This window comes from Oncorhynchus keta, chromosome 22, assembly GCF_023373465.1.
Source record: "Oncorhynchus keta strain PuntledgeMale-10-30-2019 chromosome 22, Oket_V2, whole genome shotgun sequence".
NCBI classification, from domain to species: domain Eukaryota; kingdom Metazoa; phylum Chordata; class Actinopteri; order Salmoniformes; family Salmonidae; genus Oncorhynchus; species Oncorhynchus keta.
In genome coordinates, this window is record NC_068442.1 from 11,528,024 (window position 1) to 11,551,840 (window position 23,817).

The 23,817-nt window shown below is 42.5% G+C and overlaps 2 protein-coding genes across 5 annotated transcripts in view; one reads left to right on the forward strand and one right to left on the reverse strand.

Annotated features, from left to right (window-relative positions):
- The window catches only part of bicd1a (bicaudal D homolog 1a), an 81,733-nt gene that overhangs the window by 36,562 nt on the left and 21,354 nt on the right, over positions 1-23,817 (reverse strand). The gene's annotated exons all lie outside the window — the stretch shown is intronic.
- Positions 14,170-16,912, forward strand: LOC118401057 (pyrin-like). The gene is made up of 2 exons (XM_035798250.2): positions 14,170-14,319; positions 15,375-16,912. The coding sequence occupies exon 2, from the start codon at positions 15,377-15,379 to the stop codon at positions 16,685-16,687; it is 1,311 nt and encodes a 436-aa protein (XP_035654143.1). The 5' UTR covers positions 14,170-14,319; positions 15,375-15,376; the 3' UTR covers positions 16,688-16,912.

Here is a 23,817-nt window from a genome sequence, read left to right on the forward strand (position 1 = left end):
GCGGTCAGGGATGAGTTGATGAGCGAGGTGAGGTAAGGGAGAAGGTCTCCGGAAATGGTCTGGAGAAGAGAGGAGGGGATAGGGTCAAGCGGGCAGGTTGTTGGGCGGCCGGCCGTCACAAGACGCGAGATTTCATCTGGAGAGAGAGGGGAGAAAGAGGTCAGAGCATAGGGTAGGGCAGTGTGAGCAGAACCAGCGGTGTCGTTTGACTTAGCAAACGAGGATCGGATGTCATCGACCTTCTTTTCAAAATGGTTGACGAAGTCATCTGCAGAGAGGGAGGAGGGAGGGGGGGAGGATTCAGGAGGGAGGAGAAGGTGGCAAAGAGCTTCCTAGGGTTAGAGGCAGATGCTTGGAATTTAGAATGGTAGAAAGTGGCTTTAGCAGCAGAGACAGAGGAGGAAAATGTAGAGAGGAGGGAGTGAAAGGATGCCAGGTCCGCAGGGAGGCGAGTTTTCCTCCATTTCCGCTCGGCTGCCCGGAGCCCTGTTCTATTCTTACTATTTTCTACATTTTCTACATTGTAGGATAATATTGAAGACATCAAAACTATGAAATAACACATTTTGTAGTAACCCAAAATAATTTCAAACAAATCAAAACATCTTTTATATTTGCGATTCTTCAAAGTAGCCATCCTTTGCCTTGATGACAGCTTTGCACACTCTTGGCATTATCTCGACCAGCTTCATGAGGTAGTCACCTGGAATGCATTTCAATTAACAGGTGTGCCTTATTAAAAGTTAATTTGTGGAATTTCTTTCCTTCTTAATGCATTTGAGCCAATCAGTTGTGTAGGGGTGGTATACAGAAGATAACCCTATTTGGTAAAAGACCAAGTCCATATTATGGCAAGAACAGCACAAATAAGCAAAGAGAAACAACAATCCATCATTACATTAAGACATGAAGGTCAGTCAATCCTGAACATGTTAAGAACTTTGAAAGTTTCTTAAAGTGCAGTCGCAAAAACCATCAAACGCTATGATGAAACTGGCTCTCATGAGGACCGCCACAGGAAAGGAAGACCCAGAGTTACCTCTGCTGCAGAGGGTAAGTTCATTACAGTTACCATCCTCAGAAATTGCAGCCCAAATAAATGCTTCACAGAGTTCAAGTAACAGACACTTCTCAACATCAACTGTTCAGAGGAGACTACATGAATCAGGCATTCATGGTAGAATTTCTGCAAAGAAACCACTACTAAAGGACACCAATAATAAGAAGAAACACGAGCAATGGACATTAGACCAATGGAAATCTGTCCTTAGTCCCAATTTGAGATTTTTGGTTCCAACTGCCGTGTCTTGTGAGACACAGAGTAGGTGAACAGATGTGTGGTTCCCACCATGAAGCACCACCATGAAGCACAGCGGAGGAGGTGTGATAGTGTTGGGGTGTCATGTTTCTTTAGACCTGTCAAAAATAACTAACGTCTTTATTGTGATGGTCTAGGCTATATTACATGGATTTATTAGAATTGTTCAAATGTAGACGTTCCAAAGGTGTGGAAGCAAGGAGATGCTAAACATGTTTATGTTAATTAAAGGTCAATTACCCTGATACTGGCAGTTAATTGCTTGATCACCGGCTCACAAAATGTCATGACCGCCACAGCCCTAGTTACACGTGGTCTTCGGTTGTGATGCCAGTTGAACATACTGCCAAATTCTCTACAATGACGTTGGTGATGGCTTATGGTAGAGAAACTAACATCCAGTTCTCTGGCAACAACTCTGGTGGAAATTCCTGCAGTCAGCATGCCAATTGCACACTCCCTCAAAATTTGAGACATCTGTGGCATTGTGTTGTGTTACAAAACTGCATATTTTAGAGTGACCTTTTATTGTCTCCAGCACAATGTGCACCTGTGTAATTATCATGCCATTTAATTAGCTTCTTGACATGCCACACCTGTCAGCTGGATTGGTTATCTTGGCAAAGGAGAAATGCTCACTAACAGGGATGTAAACATATTGAGAGAAATAAGCTTTGTGTGTATGGAACATTTCTGGGATCTTTTATTTCAGCTCATAAAACATGGGACCAACACTTTACATGTTGCGTTTATATTTTTGTTCAGTTATGAAACCAAGAGAGACGAAAGATACAATTATTTGATATGCTTTTTATTATTCTCTAACACAGTAGATTGTTCTCATTTGAACTTTAAACATTTAAAAGCTGGCATCTACTGTATGAATAAAGACCACTGTTAGCTACACATCCAGGATTACAAGCTAGACTTAATTTACAAATACATTTTAAAATGCAAATATATAGATCTCTATCTCGGTTTTGGTTTCATTTTAACAAGTCATATGGTTTACCCCGAGAATACCTGTGACCAATGCTGCCTTTATCTGTCGAGACTCAGTTCTGAGACTCAGTTCTTAAACTGAAACTTAACAAAACAAAGCATAACTGACTGTGTGTGGCGTGAATGCGTCTGCATTTACAGACATCAAAATCCTTCCCATAAACCATACTCAATGTCCTGTACAATGTCTCTTGTGCTTTTGTCATCAACAGGAAAAGCTTTACAGTAAATAGTAATACCTACACTCATGGTACCAAATCCGTAGCAGACACAACAACAATCTCATATTCAGTGTTTTCCCTCCCACCTTGTGTTGTCTGTAGTCTGTGTACACGCTGTGTTCATTTTAAAGGTCAGCCAGGAGAAAGCCAGTGTTTAGCTCCTCTCGTTGAAGCAATTACATTTGGCCCCAGTCTGCTCATCATCCCACCACTGATAAGAGGGACGCCTGGACCAGAGCCCAGAATGGCCATCACTTATTGATGCTCATTCTGTGTGGTCCAGCATTGGCACAGAGAGGGTGGGCACGAGGTTAGGCACAGGGATGTAATGATACTCTCACCTAAGCCAAGTAGGAGAGCATTCCTCCTTTCCACTCCTAACTAGAGCACCACAGCATTAACTCTAACACACATCACATCTGTGACAAACAAGTCAGAAGGTAGGATTGTATCTTATCTAACCTTTATTTAGCTTATCTCGAGATAAGATCTCTTTTACAAGAACTGGTTCAAAATGGCAGCAGAATCGTAATGGATGGGAGTGATATTATCACAGTCAAATCTTTATTCATTCAGAGGCAAGAGAAAGGGGCTAGATTGCTTTAGTTCATTCACTAACACATCCTTTTGTAACAGATTGTACCAGCTTTTTCTAACTGTGTCATGTGTATATCTCTCTCAGCTGGGAAATGTGCCCTAGAGGGGAGGAATGCTGACACTGCCACACACACATGTAACGGATGTGAAACGGCTAGCTTAGTTAGCGGTGCGCGCTAAATAGCGTTTCAATCGGTTACGTCACTTGCTCTGAGACCTTGAAGTAGTAGTTCCCCTTGCTCTGCAAGGGTCGTGGCTTTTGTGGAGCGATGGGTAACGATGCTTCGAGGGTGACTGTTGTCGATGTGTGCAGAGGGTCCCTGGTTCGCGCCCGGGTATGGGCGAGGGGACGGACGTAAAGTTATTCTGTTACATTGATGCTGTTGACCCGGATTACTGGTTGCTGCGGAAAAAGGAGGAAGGTCAAAAGGGGGGTGAGTGTAACAGATGTGAAACGGCTAGCTTAGTTAGCGGTGTGCGCTAAATAGCGTTTCAATCGGTTACGTCACTTGCTCTGAGACCTTGAAGTAGTAGTTCCCCTTGCTCTGCAAGGGCCGCGGCTTTTGTGGAGCGATGGGTAATGATGCTTCGAGGGTGACTGTTGTCGATGTGTGCAGAGGGTCCCTGGTTCGCGCCCGGGTATGGGCGAGGGGACGGTTTAAAATTATACTGTTACACACACACACACACACACACACTTCCTATGTTCATCCCTGCCATTGGTTCATTTGAGCGCGGCAGTGGTAACAGTGCAAAAGGGCCAGAACACAGAGATGAAGTGGGCTGGAAGGAGGAGAGGGAAGGAGGCTTTAATACAAGATGCCCTGTAAGGCCACTCCGCCACTGCCCTGACTCATCAGCATGATGCAATGGCAGCAACTCCTGGACCCTTTCCATCATCCTAGCTTCAATTACCCCAAGCGAGAGAGCGAGAGAGGCGACATGTCAAGCGCTAAAGAAGGCCGTGGCTCTGCTGTCCTACTGTGCCCTTCAGCAAAGTCAGCCTGTGTCAGTAGAAACCCTCCCCCTCATCTCCTCCTGCATGCTGTTGCCTATGGGCTGCTCTTAGAAGGTTTCAGATAAAGTACTTTTGCCATTGGTAAAAGCACAATAGAACAAAGTAAAATATGAAAGTAAGGCATAACGGCTAAGATACTCTTAACTACAACTGGTCTCACGTTGCATTACTGTCAGTTTTGTCCTAGTTTGCTTAATAAGTATAAAACATTTAGAATGTATTGCCATCCATGCACTACTCATAAAACATATTAGAACTAGAAACTTATAATACTGGCAAATACTGCCATACCATCCAAAATTAGAAAATGGTTGTGATATAATATTTTGGACATTTCACTAGAGCTGGGCGATATGGACAAAAAGTAATATCAGGATATATTTACCCATTTTGCTCAATAATAATGAATTATTGCTCTGCCCTCAACCTCCGGACTTGTCTCCATGCTGTTGTGCTGTTTGTTGCTGCTATTGTGAATTTTCCAGAACATGTGTGGCCATTATACATTTCAGGTTAGTCAGCAAAACTAGTGCACTCTATATGTGCCCTGGGCCATTAGACATGCACCTGTCTGGGGTGTGGACACGGCTGGTTATTCCTGTAACTGTGTTATGGCCAACTATGTACTGTTGCTATGGTTACACCTCTTGGGGTCTTTTCCAGAACATGGGTGTCCCTTCCAGTTGAGTTAGCAGGACGACATGTATGGTTATTTCTGTAAAGTGCCAAGGACTGTTACTATCGTCCTACATGCATGAACCTGGCTTAAGGTGAGTACATTTTTTAAACTATTGCTGTGGCTCTATCCATGCCCTAATATGAAACCAGATTAAACTTAGTGCAAGGCAATGAGATAACGATGGCTAAATGTCAGAGGGTATGATGCTTTGTTTTTTGAACCTTTATTTAACCAGGAAGGGCTCATTGAGATTTAAAATCTCTTTTTCAAGACCGTCCTGGCCAAGATAGGCAGCACCAAGTCAATACAAAAATTACAGACAAACAACATGAAAAACTACAAGTAATCTAGTAAAAACCATAGAATTCACAAGAGTATAACAAACTCAAAAACAGCTAATTAAAAACATTGACAGGTCAGGGAATCAGTCTCATGATCATTCATCACTGATTTAAAAATACCAATCAGGACAAGTTCTTCCAGTTTAAAAGTATTTTGTGAGGCGTTCCAAGACGATGGCGCAGAGTACATAAAAGCCCTTTTACCAAATTCAGTTCGGACATTTGGAACAGTTAGCAGGATAAAGTCCAGTGAACGAAGAGACGACCCACCACATTTCTGAACAATAAAAATGGCCAAATAAAAAGGTAGTAAACCCAAAATGGCTTTGGAAATAAATGTATAACAGTGCCTGAGCCTACGATTGACTGGAGAAGGCCAGCCAACCCTGGTATACAAAGTGCAGTGGTGCGTAAGGGTTTTGCAGTTTAAAATAAATCTCAATGTGCCATGGTAAAGGGTGTCAATTGATCTCAAACACTGAGCGGAAGCATTCATACATAAAATATCCCCATAGTCTAGTAAAGGCATAAATGTAGCCTTATTCCTAAAATAAAATCCCAATTTCATTCTCAATTTTTTTGTAAGTTGTTGAATATGCAATTTAAAAGAGAGGCCGTCATCAATTAAAATTCCAAGATATTTATATGAGGTTACAACCTCAATCTCCTTGCCCTGACGGGTCGTAATAGGTGTCAGTGTTGAGGATAAGCTTCAATTGACAACAAGGTATGTTGAATAGTATAAAAAGCAGTTTGCAAGTTCTGGAACGCTTTTGTAAGAGACGAGGCACAACAGTAAATAACAGTATCATCAGCATAAAAATGAAGTTACTATGAGTAAGGAGGAAAAATGTATAAGTAGTCTGCCAAGATTGGAAAGGGAGTTGTTTCATGAACCAGCTCGGCTTTTGTTATATTGTAATACAAGTAATAATAATCTATTTGAATACACGTGCTCCGGTATTTGTGAAATATGATTGACCGAATATTCCACAACACTACTTGGCTGTGCCAAACTTTTCGTTTTAATTTTACCAACGTCTTAGTTTTTTCCTCGCTCTACTTTTTCATTCAACTTTTTCATCCCGGACGCTTTATCTGGACATGGTTCTACAGGACCTCCACCAGCCGAAAAAGTTGTAATATTGCAGTCGCTGTACTCATTATATACAGTAGAACTGTCGTCGTATGGTGAGTGTAGTATCCTTAGAGGAGTATTAGATTGATGACTCATGACACGTAAGTACGGTTAAGTATTTAATTGTAACTTCATTCTCTAATGCACCTGGCAGCTACCTGAAGCCTTCATAAATCACGGTTATATAGGCAGACATAGGAAATGGCTACGGCTAGCGGAAAGCAAACCCCTGTCTTGAGTCAATACTGCCATCTATTGGTAAACATAAATAGGCCAGGTTACTACATTACCCCCCTTAAAAGCTAATACCCAACTTAATTCCTTTCTGAGCTATGCTGTTTTCATATTTACATTTTTTCAAACATGATTTCCATTAGGATCTTAAAAAGTCTGTTGGACGTCTCTCTCTAATAGAGCGTCTCAGAGGTGGTGTAGCTGACGCCACCAGCTCTTCACCCCTTGATGTTGAAACAAAGTCCTTTTGTGGAGACTTCACAGGAGGAGGTTGTCCCGGACTGGTGATCTCAGGAAGTTGAGCATTGTTGGTCTCAGGTGGTTTGTCCAGCTGCAACTTTGGGGAATGTTCCAATGTCCTGTCCTGCTTGTTTAAGCATTGATCCAGATCCCAGGATGAAACTGGAATTCTAGCTCAGATCTAGAATTCCGTCGACATCGTACGCTACGATTGAATCTTGACATGAACCCGATAGGTTTCTCTGCACCATTCTCCATCCGGTGTGATAGCACCGCCCCCACACCATACGATGAGGCATCACACGATAAGACGAGATCTCTGTCTGCTGAGTAGTGCACTAGCACTTCAGCTGATTGCAGTAACACCTTTAACTTTGCAAAAGCTTCTTCCTGTCTTTCTGACCATTTACAGGCGACATCCTTCCTTAACAGTTTATGCGAAGGAGCTAAGAGTGTAGAGAGGTTTGGGAGGAAGTGATTATAATAATTCAGTAAGCCTAGATAGGCTTTCAGCTCTGTAACGTTAGCTCACTTTAGCTTTGACAGTGTGTAACCCCTTGGCATCCACCTTGTGACCCAGGTACTGCACTTCATCAGCTAACAGCTAACACTTGCTCCTCTTCAGCCGGAGACCGGCGTCCTCCATCCTCCTCAAAACTTCACCCAAGTTTATGAGATGTTCCTCCTTGATGACTCCTGTGACAAAAATGTCGTTGAGGTAAACCACTACTTTGGGTATCCCCTGCAGAACTCCCTCCATGGTTCTTTGGAGGATAGCTGGTGCAGAAGATAGCTGGTGGATAAAGCTTCACATAAATACCTGAACATAAACACCCACAGAGGGATGTTTCTAAAGAAAATATTGTACTTTTTACTTCATACATTTTCCCTGGCACACAAAAGTACTTGTTACATTTGGAATGCTTAACAGGACTGGAAAATGGTTAAATTCACACACTTTTCAAGAGAACATCCCTGGTCATCCCTACTGCCTCTGATGCAGCAGACTCACTAAACACACATGCTTCATATGTAAATTGTGTCTGAGTGTTGGAGTGTGCCCTTGACTATGCGTATATATATTAAAAAATAAAATAAAATTGTGCTGTTTGGATTGCCTAATAGAAGTCACTTAAAATTATTTCTACTTTTACTTTTGATACTTAAATATATTTTTGCAATTACATTTACTTTTGATACTTAAGTATACTTAAAACCAAATACTTTTAGACTTTTACTCAAGTAGTATTTTACTGGGTGACTTTCATTTGAGTCATTTTCTATTAAGGTACAGTTGAAGTCAGACGTTTACATACACCTTAGGCAAATACATTTAAACTCAGTTTTTGATAATTCCTGACATTTAATCCTAGTAAGAATTCCCTGTTTTAGGTGAGTTAGGATCACCACTTAATTTTAAGAATGTGAACAATAGTAGCGAGTATGATTTATTTCAGCTTTTATTTCTTTCATCACATTCCCAGTAGGTCAGAAGTTAACATACAATCAATTAGTATTTGGTAGCATTGCCTTTAAATTGTTTAACTTGGGTCAAACACTTCGGGGAGCCTTCCACAAGCTTCCCACAATAAGTTGGGAGAATTTTGGCCCATTCCTCCTGATAGAGCTGGTGTAACTGAGTCAAGTTTGTAGGCCTCCTTGCTCGCACATGCCTTTCAGTTCTGCCCACACATTTTCTATAGGATTGAGGTTAGGGCTTTGTGATGGCCACTCCAATACCTTGACTTTGTTGTCCTTAAGCCATTTTGCCAACACTTTGTATGTATGCTTGGGATCATTGTCTATTTGGGAGACCCATTTGCGACCAAGCTTTAACTTCCTGACGGATGTCTTGAGATGTTGCTTCATATATATCCACATAATTTTCTATCCTCATGATGCCATCTATTTTGTGAAGTGCACCAGTCCCTCCTGCAGCAAAGCACATCCACAACATGATGCTGCCGTCCCCGTGCTTCACGGTTGGGATGGTGTTCTTCTGCTTGCAAGACTCCCCCCTTTTCCTCCAAACATAATGATGGTCATTATGGCCAAGCAGTTCTATTTTTGTTTCATCAGACCAGAGGACATTTCTCCAAAACATACAACCTTTGTCCCCATGTGCAGTTGCAAACCATAGTCTGGCTTTTTTATGGCAGTTTTGGAGCAGTGGCTTCTTCCTTGCTGAGAGGCATTTCAGGTTATGTCGATATAGAACTCGTTTTACTGTGGATATATCTACTTTTTTTAAGGGGTGGATCAGCTTAATATTGTGGAAAGATTGATGGAAGCAAAAATGTAATTGTCTTCACAGCAACCCTCCACAGCAACCCGCCAATGCCCCCACCATTTCTCCTTCACCCAAAACCAGATAGCTGATGTTCTGAAAGAGCTGCAAAATCTGGACCCATACAAATCAGCCGGGCTAGACAATCTGGACCCTCCTCTCTTTCTAAAATGATCTGCTGAAATTGTTGCCACCCCTATTACTAGCCTGTTCAACATCGCTTTCGTGTCGTCTGAGATTCCCAATGATTGGAAAGCTGCTGCGGTCATCCCCCTCTTCAAAGGGGGTGACACTCTAGACCCAAACTGCTACAGACCTATATCTATCCTACCCTGTCTTTCTAAGGTCTTCATCGACCTGGCCAAGGCTTTCGACTCTGTCAATCACCACATTCTTATTGGCAGACTCGATAGAGTTCAGTGTGTCAAATCGGAGGGCCTGTTGTCCGGACCCCTGGCAGTCTCTATGGGTGTGCCACAGGTTTCAATTCTCGGGCCGACTCTCTTCTCTGTATACATCAATAATGTTGCTCTTGCTGCTTGTGATTCTCTGATCCACCTCTATGCAGACGACACCATTCTGTATACTTCTTGCCCCTCTTTGGACACTGTGTTAACTAACCTCCAGATGAGCTTCAATGCCATACAACTCTCCCGCCATGGCCTCCAACTGCTCTTAAATGCAAGTAGAACTAAATGCATGCTATTCAATCGATCACTGCCCGTACCTGCTCGCCTGTCCAGCATCACTACTCTGGACGGCTCTGACTTAGAATACGTGGACAACTACAAATACCTGGGTGTCTGGTTAGACTGTAAACTCCCCTTCCAGACTCACATTAAGCATCTCCAATCCAAAATTAAATCTAGAATCGGCTTCCTATATCGCAACAAAGCATCCTTCACTCATGCTGCCAAACATACCCTCGTAAAACTGACCATCCTACCGATCCTCGACTTCGGTGATGTTATCTATCCTGTACGCTCTCGTTGGTTGGCCCTCACTTCATACTCGTCGCCAAACCCACTGGCTACAGGTTATCTATAAGTCTCTGCTAGGTAAAGCCCCGCCTTATCTCAGCTCACTGGTCACCATAGCAGCTTCCACTTGTAGCACGCGCTCCAGCTGGTATATCTCACTGGTCACCCCCAAAGCCAATTCCTCCTTTGGTCGTCTTTCCTTCCAGTTTTCTGCTGCCAATGACTGGAACGAACATACCTATATAGAAAAACACACTTTAAAAAATATATACCTTTATTATTCCCCGCAAACCCTACCACACTTTCCCCAATTAGAGTAAACTAATATACAATAACACTTAGGCTTCTACCTTTAGTTTATGCATCTTATACACATTTTACAGACACAATCTATTTTACAATAGTTAAGAGTTATATGTTGTTTGTTTTTAGATCTTCCTCTATTTCTGATGTCTAACCAGTTCTATTTGTAACTGTGCTATTTCACAAAATTTCAGAACCTATATACATTTTACAGATCCCGTATGTTTTACATTGGTTATCTTGTTATTAGTCCCACCCTTCAGCTCCATTCAACCCCTCCCATCTGTCTCTCAACATCATCCATTTTGGATTTCTATTTGTATATTTTCAACTGTGCTGTGATGCTTCACAAACAAATTGAACCTTTCTATTCTCATAGCTTTTACAGATTGTAAAATTAACATAAACATTTCTGGTAAAATAATTATTATATTATTGATTGATTGACTATGGTTTTTCAAATCACCCAGTATTCCGATCTGCAGTGTTAGTTCCAGGCAAATGTTGCAATTCTTCAGTCATTCATGGACCTGTGACCAAAATCGAGCTACATATGGACAATACCAAAATAAATTATCTAATGACTGCCTCCTCACAGCAAAATCTGCAGAGCTGGGCAGATTGCATCCCCCATATATATATATATATATAACATTCTATTGGTTGCAAGAATTTTGTGTAGTAATTTAAATTGAAAAATGTGAAGTTTTGAATCCAGCGTTGTTTTGCATAACAATTCATAAATCATGTGCCATGGAATGGGTAATCGCAAATCTCTTCCCAACTATTTAGCAATTTATATGGCACAGCTTTCAGTTTTCTGGTCCTGAAATTAAATTGGTATATGTTTTTAATTATCACACTTTTCTTTAACCATTTATGTTCTTTAATACAGGGCCGACATACAAGTTCCTTACTTTTTTCCCCTTCTACTTGCCTCTTCCATTTTTGTGGTAATACTGCAATTACTTGGTTGTAATTTTGGGTAGAGCAGACATTTCCATATGTCTGTGTCAAATCCGAAAACTATCATTTCGAAATCAAAACGTTTATTCTTTCAGTGTAATACGGAACCGTTCCGTATTTTATCGAACGGGCAGCAACTCTAAGTCTAAATATTGCTGTTACATTGCACAACCTTCAATGTTATGTCATAATTATATACAATTCTGGCAAATTAATTACGGTCTTTGTTAGGAAGAAATTGTCACGCCCTGGTCGAAGTATTTTGTGTTTATCTTCATGTTTGGTTCAGGCCAGGGTGTGGCATGGGGTTTTTGTATTGTGGTGTGTTTTGTCTTGGGGTTTTGGTATGTATTGGGATTGTAGCTAGTGGGGTGATCTAGCAAAGTCTATGGCTGTCTGGAGTGGTTCTCAATCAGAGGCAGGTGTTTATCGTTGTCTCTGATTGGGAACCATATTTAGGCAGCCATATTCTTTGGTTGTTTTGTGGGTGATTGTCCTTCGTGTCCTTGTTCCTGTCTGTGTTAGTTTTCACTAGTATAGGCTGTTTTGGTTTTCATTACGTTCTTTGTTTTGTAGTGTTTGTTTTAGATTTGTGTTACGTTTTTTGTTCATTAAACATGGATCGCAATCTACACGCTGCAGTTTGGTCCGACTCTCCTTCACCACACCTAGAAAACCGTTACAGAAATGGTCTTCACAAAGTTCGCAACGAGCCAGGTGGCCGAAACTGCTGCATATACCCTGACCCCTGTAAATAATAACCTCAAGTCAAAACCGTTACATCAAAAAATGGCACCCTAGATGGGATAGCTCAACATTGAAAACTAACCAAAGCAAATATTTTGTGTGGAATTTAAAAAATGGATTCACCCCAAGGAAATGTGCTCATCCATATCCTACCTGTCAATGGGAATACACAGAGCCATTCTGACCATCAAGCTGACAATACAAATCATATTGTGAATGGAAATAATGGAGTTGATTTGGGCCAGAGCCCTGGGAACCTGAATGCTCGGTCTGGACCACAGGCCAAAGGAGGTCTAACCAGTTACTCACTTATTGACATGGATCTGTGTGGAAGTACTGAGCTAGCCCTCCCTCTGACGCCCAACCTTCCTCCATTGTCTGGTTTATCTCCAGAGGTTGTAGTCTTACAACTTCAAGATGACATCCTTGATATTTCGTCGGACTCAACATCTTCAAACTCTAATCCACCATAAATTCAAATGTCTGAGTGAAGAGCAACAGAGTGCCATGGAATTCAGAAACTCACTGAGCACTCTAACCCACACGCTGACAGAGCTCAGTGAGAGTGGAAGACGGGAAATTATTGGTGTCATGGACAGGCAGTTTGACTACCAACGAAACCAACTCACTGCCACTCTCCAATGGCGCCTGCAACATCACCACACTGAGGTTCTCAAGGACGTTAATTCTGTTTTATCCCATGGTTAACACTGTAGACCACTTGCAGACAGAACTCTCTAATTGTGTTAAAATGTTGGATGAAGTGTCTGTGGACATGGCCTCCATTAGGCACAACTCCTTGCACAGAGTTTCTCTGGTGTCCACTTCTGTTCAGATCACTGTGGGCCAAGATGGCACCTCCGAACAGCCCAAGACAAGGCCATGATGCAGACCCCCCTTGCAGGATGCAGTCCACCATGCATCCTGGTGTTCATTTTCATGGTCCGATAACTCCCTCCCCCTGTACCTCCTCAATTCCTCCTAGCTCTTTTGTTCATGGTGATATGAGTAGATGTCATGTGGGGGCGATGCCCAATAAATTCCAATTTCCTTGCCACATTGATGATTGTGTTGCATGGGACAGCTCGAGACTGGTGGGATGTGGCACGTAAACAGCCTGTAAAAGGAGATCATCAGAAGGATTAGCAAGGGTTAGTGGTACCGGAGGAACGGCAGAGAAGACTGCCCCATTTGATCCCCAATCATGTAACTTTGTAGCTTCTGATTGGAAGAAATGCTTCTTGCTCAGATTGTATGGAAACCAGTAGCAATGGTGTGCGATATCAATCTGGACACCACTGAAGTACATGAAATCAATTCCCGACATGAAAGGAAAAGCAAGTTTCTTGGTTTGTAGGGTAACAGAAGGAATCATATCGGAGCAATTACACAAGCGGAACTCTACCTCACTCCATCCAAGTGGTCGTTTATCCCCTGTGTACTTATACCTGCGTTTTCTGTTTGTCTCTTGCCAGTTTGTCTTGTTTTGCCAGGTCTTACCAGCGTGTTTCCCATTTTGCAAGTTCTTGTTTTCTAGTCTTCCCTGGTTCTAACCTTTCTGCCTGTCCTGAGCCTGCCTGCTGTTCGGTCCCTTATTGACTCGGATTAGGAACCTCTGCCTGCCCTCGACCTGCCCTTTGCTATAATAAATATTCTGAGAACCTAACTATCCGCCTCCGGTGTCTGCATCTGGGTCTTATCCTGAGTCTTGATATCCCCTGAGGCTGTGACAGCCTCTCAGCCTCCATCCATGCATAAAACTGTTAAGAACCACATAGGACCTGTCAAACTCCAGGCAGCCATGTGGTAAATAAGGGTGTGTGTGTCTGCAAGGAAAGAGATGTGTCCTAGTCCTCTGTCTTCAGCTCTCCATAAAGCTAATGATTCATTAGGGCCTCATGACCTATATACTGGGCTGCCATGGAGTCAGTGGTTTAGTTCACTGAACTAGTGGTTTGATGATTTCGGGTGTTGTATTAAGTCCAAATTATATAATGTGCATTGCTATGTGCACCGACTTAAGTTAATATTTAACTTGAGTTCCTTTAAGTTGATTTTATGCAATAGTTCTTTATAAGAAGGGGGAGGAGGAGGAAATACATATTTTATGCTGGTATGACTGACGTGAGAGGTATTATTGTAAAGTGAAACTATCCTGGCCAGGTACTGGATATAAAGTAATCCTCTTTCAAGTGAAGTGAAAGAAGAGAGCCAACTGAGACACTACTAGAGGCAAACACATAATCAGGTGAGTGGACAAGTTTATTTACCAAGGGGACATTTCTTAATGTTTTTAAAGGTGCACTATGCAGAAATCACTCTATTTCCTGGTTGCAATTTTTTTTTAAATAGTTTGCCTCATTTCAGTTTGTGACAAAAAAAAAAATCATTATGTAGAGAATCATTGTACCATCTAAACCGTTGTGAAATATATTTTCCATAACCAATAATTGTCTTCTAAGCTGTTTGAAGCTAAAGGTAAGACGCAAAAATAAAACTTAAGAACAAGATGCATAGAAATAGCAAGCATAGAACATATCTACTGCTTCTTAGACTTGCTTTCAGTGAGAATTTAAGATGTATATCTCACATTTCAATATGAATTTGGTGTGTCGCCTAAAAAGTTACATATTGTAGATTTAATAGAAATGCAATGTATAGATTGGACATCGCAAACTTTTGTAGATAAATTGTGGATTTTATACAATACATTATACAGTTCAAATGTTATTTCATGGTAGTATCCTAATAATATGCCCCAGGATACATTCAATTTTGAGATCACTGGCATCCCAATTATTATTTGCGTCCTGAGTGAGAAGTGTTTGTATGTGTTTGCTGTTGATACAAGGTATGACAGCAATCCATGCTTGACCTGGCACTGTTTTCTGAGGCACAAATCCCATGCAAGTCATGTTACCTACACTATATGACCAAAGTATGTGGACATCTGCTCGTCGAACATCTCATTCCAAAATTATAGGCATTAATATAGGGTTGGTCTCCATTTTGTTCTAGAGGATTTGTTCGTTTTGAGATTTTAGCCTCTCTGTTATGTTTTCAGTTTAACCAGGCTAATGATGCATAAGTCATTGACTGGCAGACTGAGCCAACATGGGCCAAGCAAAGTTTTTTCCCCCCAGAGAATACACGTAACCAATGCTGCCTTTTATCTCTACATGGATATATACCCGTCATTAAAGTTTCAGTTCTTAAATGGGGCTTTGCATTCATATTCTAGATGGACTGAACAAAAACTAAGCTAAACTAGACTAAAAGATGACTGCGTTTTCTTGTTCCCAGAAATGTCACCAAACAACAATAGGATAGGGAGGGCCCTGAATGCCAGCCTGTTGTACCTGCTGTTATCTGTGTGCCTGACATGCACCGCCGATATTGAGATCGATGATGAGGAGGAAGACCTGGAGTATGAGTACAGCATGAAACAAGACAGACGCACCTGTGGAAGCGGCCAAACTGGTCAGTATCCAATCTGCAAGGACAAGAACCACTACGTCCACATAACGGATGAGTGTGGAGAGATAGACGTAAAAAAAGTGAGGGTGGAAATGCAGCTGATGATCCAGGACCGACGTGAGAAGATAAAGGAGATCGCACACGCTGCAATACACAGTGAGAAAAATGTGGAGAGGGAGAAAGCGGACACAGTGCTGTTACTGACTGAAATGGCAAGGATCGTTGAGAAGACCTACATGAAAGTAATTGAGGAGATTGAGAAGAACAAGGAAGCAGCAGCAACCTGGGCTGTAGAGCATATTCTAAAGCTATCACAGGAAATCTCTCAGCTACAGAAGAGAAGCAATGAGCTGGAGCAGCTCTCACACACTGAAGACCACCTCCACCTTCTCCAGATGTTCCCATCCCTTTGTACCCCACCGGCTACCATCGACTGGTCTGAGGTCAGCGTTCACAGTGATCCCAGTGTTGGAGCTATGAGGAGAGCTGTGAACAAGCTGAGAGAAGCACTCGATGGTGAAGAGAACAGGCTGTCTGCTGCTGAGTTGGGAAGGATCAAGAAGTGTGCAGTGAATGTGACTCTGGACTCTGATACAGCACATCCCAACCTCATCGTCTCTGAAGACGGGAAACAAGTGAGATTTGGAGATCTCCGGCAAAATGTCACAGACGGCCCTCAAAGGTTTGATGTTGTTGTTAATGTCCTAGGAAAGGAGGGTTTCTCCTCGGGGAGATTCTACTATGAGGTGCAGGTGGAAGGAAAGACTGACTGGGTTTTAGGAGTGGCACTAGAGTCCATCAACAGGAAGGGAATGACTATTGTGGAGCCTGACAATGGATACCTGGCTCTATACATGAGTGATGAGAATGAGTATATAGCTCTTGATAAGCTTCCTGTCCTCCTCTTTCTTAATCAGATGCCACAGAAGATAGGGATTTATATTGATTATGAACAAGGTCAGGTCTCCTTTTATGATGTGGACAACAGGTCTCATATCTATTCTTTCTCCAATTACGCTTTAAAACCTGCTAAACTTTATCCATTCTTCAGCACCGGCACTGACAATGATGGTAAAAACTCTGCCCCATTGGTCATTACCCAAGTCAATCAGAAACTAAGTATTCACTTCCCAACTTAAAAGTTTATAACAGGGAATGTTCTTTCATATATAAATGTTAAAGGAAACACTATGTTACATCGAATCATACATTTCGTTTATTTTTTGTTGTAAGTTTCAAATGTTTTCATATTTCTGCAGTTATCTCCATTCTGTCTAAATTAAAGGTATTGAATGCCATTAACTGAAGGTTTGTATTATATAAATCAAGTGTATCTGGAGAAATTAAAGGAACCCATTCAGTCACCAATTTGTCTCAATCTGAGTAGTTCCTCTTATGCAGACGTGGCACCACAAGATATTTTGTAATTAGGTCACATGGTTTAAAAAAAAACTCCTGTCCTTGGGGAGGATGAAAACCCTGTCAAACTGCAGCAACAGTGTACTTTACTTGTTCACAGACACAGAGAAACCAACATGATTGGACAATACATCTCACAGGGCTGAGCTCAATTTTTGCTGGTTTGCATCGTGTAGTCCTACCCTATGTAACTGTAGGCTTTTGTCAGTCTTTGTCAGCTGTTGTGTTTTATTGATTCATTCCAGTTAATAATTTTGTGTTGATAAAGTCTAGGTAGCCCAGTCAGCTGGAAGTTGGAACCATATTTGATCCCATTCACATTTTCTCAAACAAGTGGGCAATAAATACACACAACGTTACCGATGTGTATACCCTGGACATGGGGACAGAGCGCGTAATAGGCTCGACTATGTAGCCGCTGCTGAACAGACTGACAAATAGTCTAGTTTAGCAATTGTCCGTTTATTTTCAAGAGCGGATGTTTGGGGGCCGGAACATAATTACAAATAATTTGTACACTGCCAAATGACCCCAAGAAGCCCAAACGGATATGTTTGACTAAAACATAATAATTTCTAAACCTTGCTTACATTTTATATGATCGCGTGTCTCTATTTTATATATATTTTTAACTTATGGGGCTAAATAAAAGGACCTGTGGGCTGCCATTTGGGGAACCCTGCAATACTTCGTGTCAGATTGCACATTTTTAGGTGTATAGACTGCTATATTTATGTAAGTGTATTTGCTTGTGTCTGCCGATAGTGACGTGTTATCACCCTTGCTAAATAAATACTGGAGGAAAGTGGAGAGAGCTGCGATTTCCGTGAATTCGGATTAGTCAAGACACGCACAGAGCCTGCAGCAGCATTCCGATGTGAATTGAAAGTGAAAATGTGAGCAAATTGACAAATTGTCAAACTGGTATAAAAAAAGAACTGCACTTTGCCTCTTTTTAACGCTTTACGTCAATATATTTTATTAAACTAAATCAAAGATGGAGCGGCGCTGCAACACCTGACTGAAAAGTGCTGTGGCAAATGCCGCCCCTTCACACTTTATCTGGCAGTCCTGCTCTTATGTCTTATGGGCGGCAGGTAGCCTAGTGGTTAGAGCGTTGGGCTAGTAAAAGGTTACTAGATCGAATCCCCGAGCTGACAAGGCAAAAATCTGTCATTCTTCCCCTGAACAAGGCAGTTAACCCATTGTTCCTAGGCTGTCATTGTAAGTAAGAATGTGTTCTTAACTGACTGTGGTTACACCATCCCGAACCCTCTGAATGACACAACACGTTTCACCCTGACAATTCTACAGTATGTCTTCATCCTTAGAAATCTGTTGATACCCTAGGGCAGGGTTTCCAAAACTCGGTCCTGGGGGCACGTTTTGGTTTTTGCTCTAGCACTACACAGCTGATTCAAATAATTAAAACTTGATAATGAGTTGGTTATTTGAATCAGCTGTGTAGTGCTAGGGCAAAAATCAAAACGTGCCCCCAGGGGGGGCCCCAGGACCGAGCTTGGGAAACCCTGCCCTAGGGTGAGATGGAATCAGGACCTGTATCTACAAAGCGTCTGAGTAGGAGTGCTGATCCAGAATCAGTGCTACTTTTTAGATCATAATGAATAAGATTGGATGGGGGGGGGACCTGATCCTAGATCAGCACTCTTAATCTGAGATGCTTTGTGGATACGGGCACAGAACTCTAATGTGGAGAACCACACACAGATGTTCACTTTGTTTGACAAATCTGCATTAGCTGAGTAATTGCAGGGATGAGAGAGAGAGACAGCGTTGCTCTCTGGCAGCAGGCAGGCTGATTGACAGCTCCAGCAGACACACAGGGAAGCAGCTAATGGCTGTCTCACAAAGCAGGAGGCGTGAATGAGACAGAGGGAGAGTCTACAGTCTCTTTCCCACACGTGCCAGGACTATAGCGAGGAAGATGGAGTGCTGATATGGGAACGAGACTCACAGTTTCTAGTCTTCTGTGTACTGGGTGACTGCAAACAACCCAGTCTTCTCCTCACACAACACCAATCATTATAGGAGAGAGAGTTTACAGAGCAGTCAACAGAGCACCCTTGGAGTGAATGGGTGCGGGTGAGCCTTGGAATGTGGGTGTACTGTAGGCCCACACACAGGGGTGTTGTCATCAGCCTAACGGCTCATTAGGCCCATACAAGCACACTCTCTTCCTCTGTTTGTGTATGTGATGTAACAGCCATTATAAACTGGGTGGTTCCAGCCAAGAATGCTGATTGGCTGACAGCCGTGGTATATGAGACCGTATACCATGGGTATGATAAAACATTTGTTTTTACTGCTCTAATTACTTCAGTAACCAGTTCATAATAGTAATAAGGCAAATTAGGGGTTCGTGGTACATGGCCAATATTCGACGGCTAATGGCTGTATCCAGGCACTCCGAAATGCGTCGTGCCTAAGAACAGCCCTTGGACGTGGTATATTGGCCATGTACCACACACCCTCGGGCCTTATTGCTTAAATATCCTGCTGTCCATTCCATACATTGAATTATACCCTTGAATAAATTCATGTAGCAGCACCTGCTTTAAGATTTCCATCAACTTTATGTGCACCATACATCAATAACCACAACCTCACTTTCCACGACCAACTTAACAATCACACTTAGTGACAAGCCATCTCTGATAGGGTTGCTATAGTGGGTTAATTAAGTGGGTTAATCTGGGATGGGTTAACGGCTGTCTCATCCCATAGGTATTCCAGCTGGCTAGATGAGAGAGGAGAAGCCAGAAGCTCTGACCTGAAAAGTAAGATGGCACCAGAGAAGAAGGCAGACGTTTTACGTGCCCCCAACCGATTGTGTTTTTTTGTTTGTTTATTTGCGTTGTTTGTAACTTATTTTTTTTACTTATTTTGTACATAATGTTGCAGCTGCAGTCTCTTCTGATCGAAAATAACTTCTGGACATCAGGACTGCGATGACTCACCACAGACTGGCAGAATATTTTTTTTCCTTTAACGAGTCTGACGAGGCCGACGCGAACAATATACTGCTTTCTCGGGAACATGCCCAGATTCCCGTGATTTGCGTGAAGAGAAGTCGGAGAAATAGGGTCCGGAGGGCGGGCTGCCTTCTAAGAATTTGTAGGTGATCGAATAAACCCCCACTTCCTTCCATTCTGCTAGCAAACGTTCAATCTTTGGACAATAAAATAGATGACCTACGTGGAAGATTAAACTACCAATGGGACATTCAAAACTGTAATATCTTATGCTTCACAGATACGTGGCTGAACAACGACACTATCAACATACAGCTGGCTGGTTATACGCTGCACCGGCAGGATAGAACAGCGGCGTCTGGTAAGACCAGGGGCGGCGGACCATGCATTTTTGTAAATAACAGCTGCACGACATCTAAGGAAGTCTCGCGCTATTGCTCGTCTGACGTAGAGTATCTCATGATAAACTGTAGACCACACTACCTACCTACAGAGTTTTCAACTGTATTTTTCATAGCTGTTTACATACCACCATAGTCAGAGGCCGGCACTAAAACAGCATTGAATAAGCTGTATTACGCCATAAGCAAACAAGAAAACGCTCACCCAGAGGCAGCACTCCTAGTAGCCAGGGACTTAAATCCATTTTACCTAATTTCTATCAGCATGTTAAATGTACAACCAGAGGGGGAAAAAACTCTGGACAAACTTTACTCCACACACAGAGACAGATACAAAGCTCTCCCTCGCCCTACATCTGGCAAATCTGACCATAATTCTATCCTCCCGATTCCTGCTTACAAGCAATAATTAAAGCAGGAAGCACCAGTGACAAGATCAATAAAAAGTGATCAAATGAAGCAGATGCTAAGCTACAGGACTGTTTTGCTAGCACAGACTGGAATATATTCCAGGATTCCTCTGATGGCATTGAGGAGTACACCACATCAGTCATTGTTTTCATCAATAAGTGCATCGATGACGTCGTCCCCACAATAACCGTACGTACATACCCAAACCAGAAGCCATGGATTACAGGCAACATCCGCACTGAGCTAAAGGTTAGAGCTGCCGCTTTCAAGGAGCGGGACTCTAACCCGGAAACTTATAAGAAATCCCGCTATGCTCTCCCTCGACCCATCAAACAGGCAAAGCGTCAATACAGGACTAAGATCGAATCATACTACACCGGCTCTGATGCTCGTCGGATGTGGCAGGGCTTGCAAACCATTACAGGCTACAAAGGGAAGCACAGCCGAGAGCTGCCCAGTGAAAAGAGCCTACCAGACGAGTTAAACTACCTCTATGCTCGCTTTGAGGCAAATATCACTGAAAAATGCATGTGAGCACCAGGTGTTCTGGAAGACTGTGTGATCACGCTCTCCACAACCGATGTGAGTAAGACTTTAAAACAGGTTAACATTCACAAGGCCAAACGGATTACCAGGACGTGCACTGCGAGCATTCCCTGACCAACTGGCAAGTGTCTTCACTGACATTTCCAACCTCTCCCTGCCCGAGTCTGTAATACCAACATGTTTTATGCAGATCACCATAGTGCCTGTGCCCAAGAACACTAAGGTAACCTGACTAAATGACTACTGACCTGTAGCACTCACGTCTGTAGCCACGAAGTGCTTCGAAAGGCTGGTCATGGCTCATATCAACACCATTATCCCAGAAACCCTAGACCCACTCCAATTTGCATACCGCCGCAACAGATCCACAGATGATGCAATCTCTATTGCACACACTGCCCTTTCCCACCAGGACAAAAGTAACACCTATTTGAGAATGCTATTCATTGACTACAGCTCAGCATTTAACATCATAGTGTACTCAAAGCTCATCAATAAGCTAAGGACCCTGGGACTAAACACCTCCCCCTTCAACTGGATCCTGGACTTTCTGACGGGCTGCCCCCAGGTGGTAAGGGTAGGCAACAACACATCCACCACGCTGATCCTAAACACAGGCGCCCCTCAGGGTGCGTGCTCAGTCCTTTCCTGTACTCTCTGTTCACCCATGACTGCACGGCCAGGCACGACTCCAACACCATCATTAAGTTTGCCGATGACACAACAGTGGAAGGCCTGATCATCTACAATAACAAGACAGCCTATAGGGAGGAGGTCAGAGACATGTGGTGCCAGGACAACAGCCTGTCCCTCAACATAATCAATACAAAGGAGATGATTGTGGACTACAGAAAAAAGAGGACTGAGCACGCACCCATTCTTATCGACCGGGCTGTAGTGGAGCAGGTTGAGAGTTTAGAGTTCCTTGGTGTCCACATCACCAATAAACTAACATGGTCCAAGCACACCAAGACAGTTGTGAAGAGGGCAGAACAAAACCTAGTCCACATCAGGAGACTGAAAAGATTTGCATGGGTCCTCAGATCCTCAAAAGGTTCTACAGCTGCACCATCGAGAGCATCCTGGTTGACTGGTTGCATCACTGCCTGGTATGGCAACTGCTCGGCCTCCGACCACAAGCACTACAGAAGGTCGTACAAACGGCCCAGTACATCACTGGGGCCAAGCTTCCTGCCATCCAGGACCTCTATACCAGGCGGTGTCAGAGGAAGGCCCTAAACATTGTAAAAGACTCCAGCCACCCTAGTCATAGACTGTTCTCTCTGCTACCACACGGCAAGCGGTACCGGAGCAGCAAGTCTAGGTCCAAGAGGCTTCTAAATAGCTTCTACCCCCAAGCCATAAGACTCCTGAACACCTATTCAAATGGCTGCCCAGACTTTTACACTGCTGCTACTCTCTGTTGTTATCATCTATTCATAGTCACTCTACCTAAATGTACATATTACCTCAACTAACCGGTGTCCCCGCACATTGACTCTGTACCGGTACCCCCCTGTATATAGTCTTGCTATTGTTATTTCACTGCTGCTCTTTCATTACCTGTTGCTTTTATATCTTATTCTTACCCATATTTTGTTAAAATTGCATTGTTGGTTAGGGGCTCGTAAAGTATTTACATTTATTTTATTTGAATCAGCATCAAAGGCCTCAGAGTTGAGTAATAGTCAGGGATTCTACAGTATAACCAAAGGAGTACTCCTCCCAAGGTCATTACAGAATATACTGGCCTACAGCAATCTCCTAGTTCTCCTATTTCCCCTTCTCTTTCTTCTACTCTACAGAGGGATTGTGAAATGACTCAAATGAAGCATGAAGCACAACTGAATCCCACTCCAAGCTACTTCAGTCTGCCTACAACCATCCATGTTTAAGTTGAGGTTATGGACATGAGCACTTGTGACTTTACTGTGAGGAGGTAGGGTTGCAAAATTCCTGTACCGTTCCCAAGATTTCCTGGTTTTCCATTAAACCAGATTTGAGCTGAAGGATTCCAAATTTCCCTGCTTAGTCCCTCACATGTCCAGAAATCTTCCCAGCACGATTTCAGAAAAACCTGGGAATTATAGGAAAGCTAACAGAATTTTTCAACCCTGACTGTGAGTCTATCCAAGAGGGTTTTGGTTCATATCATATCAATAAATTATAACCAAAGCACTGTGTTACTTTGGGCCTCAACTTTATTATACAGTTGAAGTCAGAAGTTTACATACATCTTAGCCAAATACATTTAAACTCAGTTTTTCCACAATTCCTGACATTTAATCCTTGTAAAAAAATTGGTGTCTTAGGTCAGTTAGGATAACCACTTTATTTTAAGAATGTGAAATGACAGAATATTAGTAGAGAGAACGATTATGCTCAGCTTGTGTTTCTTTCATCACATTCCCAGTGGGTCAGAAGTTTACATACACTCAATTAGTAGTTGGTAGCATTTCCTTTAAATTGTTTAACTTGGGTCAAGCGTTTTGGGTAGCC